Raw genomic sequence first — 4,344 nt, 5'->3', positions numbered from 1 at the left:
TAAAGCATCTTTGGTGTTTCCATGGTTTCTACAAAATAAAACTGGAAATCGAGGATAACGCGGGTATGGTGTCAGTGACGCACAGACACGGTCCGTGTCCTGGTTAAAATTGCTTATTTCTCTGGATTTAAACATTCTTGGAAACATACAGGATAATGTAAGCACAAAAGTCAACAAAATAACACTGTTCTAATGGTTTTTAGATATTTTAATCCAAATATCTTACATATTGTGCCTTTAACATTAAAATTAGTGACATTTTCAATGACATTGACAATGTTTAAACATTTTACACATTCTGAGCTGTTAATGATTTTGTTACAAACTCCTATGAAACACCGGTTGAAGATCCAAATGCAGTTTTATTGGGGCAATCCAAATTCATAATCCATGTATCCAAAAGGCAAACAATGACAAGACAATGTGTCCAAGATACAGGCAGGAGCTCAAGACCATAAACCAAGACAAGGGAACCAAGAAAGAGCACTCAGAAATGCAGTGTAACACATACAAGACTTCACAATGAATGACAGAAAAACAAACAAACAAACATACACAGGGCTTATAGGCAGGGTTAACAAGGATAATGAGACACAGCTGAATGTAATCACAAATAATGAGTCTGGGCAATGGGTTATGGGAAATGGAGTTTGTGATGAGGTAGTACAGCAATCGAGAGGAGTGCCCTCTGGTGGAAATCAAGGGCACTCCAGCTGGTGGATGTAACAGATAACATTTTTGAGGAGTGATCTTTGAGGATATTTTAATGCTCTTAGACTTTTTAAACATTTGAAGAAAGTCACCTTGACCCCAAAACAAAAGTAAGATAAAGCAATAAAGGGGAGGAGCAGAGTGATTTAACGTGCTTGCACGTGTAGGAGCAGTTGAATAATATATGACATGTCATCCAGTAATTTGGATGGCATAATTCATCTTCATATGCGCAAAGTTGGAGTCTTATCAACTATAAGTGCCGGTGTTACATAGCAGGAGGTGTAAAAACTGAGCATGGGAGGACTTTGACAGGAGACGTGCAGTCAGTGACCCCTTGTTGTATTGGTAATTAATGTCTGGAGGAAGGTCCTGAAAGGGTGTGGCATCATAGACAATTGAATGCTCATTCCACCTGGAAGCTTGTCACTTTTTCTCTCCTCTTCTTTGCTTCAGGCTCTCCAGCTCCATGGAAGTGTGTGCGATAAAAATGTTGCCTGCTTGGGAGAGCGATGGCACAAAGGTGTCTGTAAGAGTTCCAGGCCCAACTCTGACATACCAGAATATTCTCTACTGCATTAGAGAAAGCCGCGGACTGTGTCGCAAGAGAGGACCTGAGAGAGAAATCTTAAAAAATGTCAGGTTAGTATCGTGTCTGTGTCAGGTTAGTGTCTAGAAGTAGTTAGTTCAGATTGTCTTATTCAATAGATGTTAACATGCTTCATAAGATTTACATCTCGCATAGACCATATTCAGCAAAACTGTGCAGTCAAATATAGATTGCAGATCATTGTGATACTGATAACAGTTATCTTTAATTGATATGCATGTGTGTATCAGCGTCTTTCTGTGTTTCAGTGTTTTTAAATCTGCAAAAGAAAAAAATGGTTCTTGACCCAATGCTATTGAACATATCACCCAAAGTTTGTCTAGAGTTCAGATATTAGAGATTAGAATGAATAAAAGGAAAAAAAGTGCTGAAATTGTAATTCTCCATAGTTTTTGTGTGTTTTTTCATGTTTCATTTTTTTCTGTTATATTCAGCAATCAGTTTCTTGACTTTTTTTCTTTTTTAATGTAAATTCTTTAAATGTTTATTATAATAAAAATGTTAAATAATGCTTTATATTAATTGTCATAAAAATGCCACATATTTTTGTTACATAATGAAATCAGATAACCAAACGTGCCTCACGCATTAACATTTAAATTAACTGTTAAATCTAAAAGTGACTTTATAAAGTCAAAAACATAATATTATATGATAAATTATACACTATTGTTCAGAAATTTGGGATTGGTAAAAAGTCTCTTTGAAAGTCTCTTATGCCCCCAAGGTGCCATTTATTTGATCAAAAATACAGAAAAAACTGTCAAATAAATAATAAAATAAATATAACCATTTTCTATTTTAACATATTTTATAATGTAATTTATTCCTGTGATCAAAGCTGAATTTTCAGTATCATCACTCCAATCTTCAGTGTCACATGATCTTTCAGAAATCATTCTAATATCCTAATAGGCTGCTCAGGAAACATTTCTTCTTATTAACAATGTGTTCAAAAGAATAATATTTATATGAAATAGAAATCTTTTATAACATAATAAATGTTTGACTGTCTATTTTGATCACTTTACGGCTGAATAAATGTATTAATTTCTTTCAGCTTTTGTGTATATGAAAATTATAAAGTGAATTTGACTCTTACAAATTACTTTCATTGTTGAAACTCACGTTTTTAGGTTATTTAATAAACATATTTCATATATAATAGTGCACATATAAGACTGTTTTGCTATTTCCTGTTTTAGTGGAATCATGAAAACGGGACTGAATGCAATCATGGGAGCAACAGGAAGCGGCAAAACATCGTAAGAAGCTCACAGGTTCATCAGACTATACATTAGTTACAGCTGACAACAATCTGGCTTCTACGCACAGTTTCTAACCTTTATTTTTGGTGTGAAGGTTGTTAGACGTGATCGCTGGCAGGAAGGATCCTCGTGGTTTGCGTTCAGGTCAAGTTCTGGTTGACAACAAGGTTGTGACCTCTGACCTCCGTCTCATGTCTGCCTATGTCGTTCAGGTGAGAGTGCAGAATTTTAAAGTTGTTAGTATGTCTTCTCATGAGGATAAAGGAATATTCTGCTCTGTTGTGTAAAATGTTAAGGGAAGATTATTGTGTGAGAGAATTATTTTTGTGGAATCTTTTGCATTCATTTAATTGGTTTAATTTCCAGCGTTTTCTTTGCTATGTCTGTCTGCTTCTCTCATTCCGTAGGATGATGTCCTGATGGGAACTCTGACTGTGCGGGAGAATCTTTTATTCTCTGGAAATCTGCGGTTACCAAGGAAACAGTATTCCACTGCTGATAAGGGAAAAAAAGTGGAGAGCATCATTCAGGAGCTTGGATTGGAGGACTGTGCAGACACCAAGGTTGGTCTCAAATGCGACTGCCTCTTTTTTATGTCCAGATCTATTCATTTAGATGTTGGTTTTGTGGGGCATACGCTCAAATATGTAACTATCCTAAGATAGCAAAGGGGAAACAAGTCTTGCTAAAATGATAAAAATATTTAAAAAATTGTTATTAAAGGTGCTAAAGAGGACGTTTTGTTTTATACATTTTTGCAATATTACTTGAAACTGTCTTTACTGACTGATAAAAGACTATTTATTAGGTGCACTGAAAGGAATAATATTAATATACATCATCTGTGCACGAGGTAGGGCCTTAAAACATCAGCCAATCGCAATGATCGCGTAAACGATTGGCCCTCTGGCTTGTCAATCACTACCATGACGTTCCTTGTGAGAGACCGGAGCTTACCTGTGGTGAGTCCGACATAATGAATCCACTAACACGACACAGCGAATGCCGGTGGTAAACACTCGTGTTCCAATACTCGTGCACGAGTTTTGGGAGGCGTTCCCTCGAAATGAGCTGTGAAGGAGGGGGGCTGTTCTTATGCATGCGCTCATTTCAAAAACTCACTAACAGTCTTTGGTTTCTCAGTCGACGAAAAGATCCTCTTTAGCACCTTTAATTGGGTATGATCTTTTAATTAAATTTTAATTTAGTCTTAAAATTAGAAAAGTAGTGAAACAGTGAAGATTAGTTTTAAAATATTATTAATATTTAGAAAATGGTCACAAGGCCACGGAAATCTTTTAGCGGGAGTTTACACAACACCGTTTTCAACTAAAAACCTAAATAAATTTTGGCAGTTCATTTACACGACAACGGCGTTTTGGAGACATGAAAATGCAAACTTTTCAAAACGGGTTTCAAGGTGCAAGTTTTTGAAAACTATACTGTTATTGTCCCCATATAAGCAACAAAAATTTGCGAAAACAGTGAAATCATGCGCCTGCGTATTACGTGTTCAGTCTATATTTACAAACTGACATCGCCAACAACTGATATGCAACTAATAAACTTTTTTTGAATGTCTTTTTCCCCCTCAGAACTGAAAAAAAAGTCAGAATTGCTTATATCCCGTAATTCTGACTTTATACCTCACAATTGCAAGTTTATAGCTCACAATTCTTAGGAAAAAAGTCAGAATTGTGAGATTAAAAAGTCATAATTATTTAAATAGTTTTATTCCATGGCGGTTACAAGCTT

At 35.7% G+C, this 4,344-nt stretch overlaps 1 protein-coding gene across 1 annotated transcript in view; it reads left to right on the top strand.

Moving 5' to 3' along the window:
- Window positions 1–1,142: 1,142 nt before the first annotated feature.
- The window catches only part of abcg2b (ATP-binding cassette, sub-family G (WHITE), member 2b), an 11,862-nt gene continuing 8,660 nt past the window's right edge, over window positions 1,143–4,344 (top strand). Inside the window, exons 1-4 of the mRNA XM_067403582.1 lie at window positions 1,143–1,353; window positions 2,527–2,586; window positions 2,684–2,801; window positions 2,997–3,152. Coding sequence (XP_067259683.1) covers window positions 1,181–1,353; window positions 2,527–2,586; window positions 2,684–2,801; window positions 2,997–3,152 — 507 coding nt within the window. The 5' untranslated portion in view covers window positions 1,143–1,180. The remainder of the gene's footprint in view (window positions 1,354–2,526; window positions 2,587–2,683; window positions 2,802–2,996; window positions 3,153–4,344) is intronic.

This window comes from Chanodichthys erythropterus, chromosome 12 (assembly GCF_024489055.1).
Source record: "Chanodichthys erythropterus isolate Z2021 chromosome 12, ASM2448905v1, whole genome shotgun sequence".
Taxonomy (NCBI): domain Eukaryota; kingdom Metazoa; phylum Chordata; class Actinopteri; order Cypriniformes; family Xenocyprididae; genus Chanodichthys; species Chanodichthys erythropterus.
The sequence above is the reverse complement of the archived record's forward strand: the minus strand, read 5'-3'. Positions and strand labels throughout refer to the sequence as shown.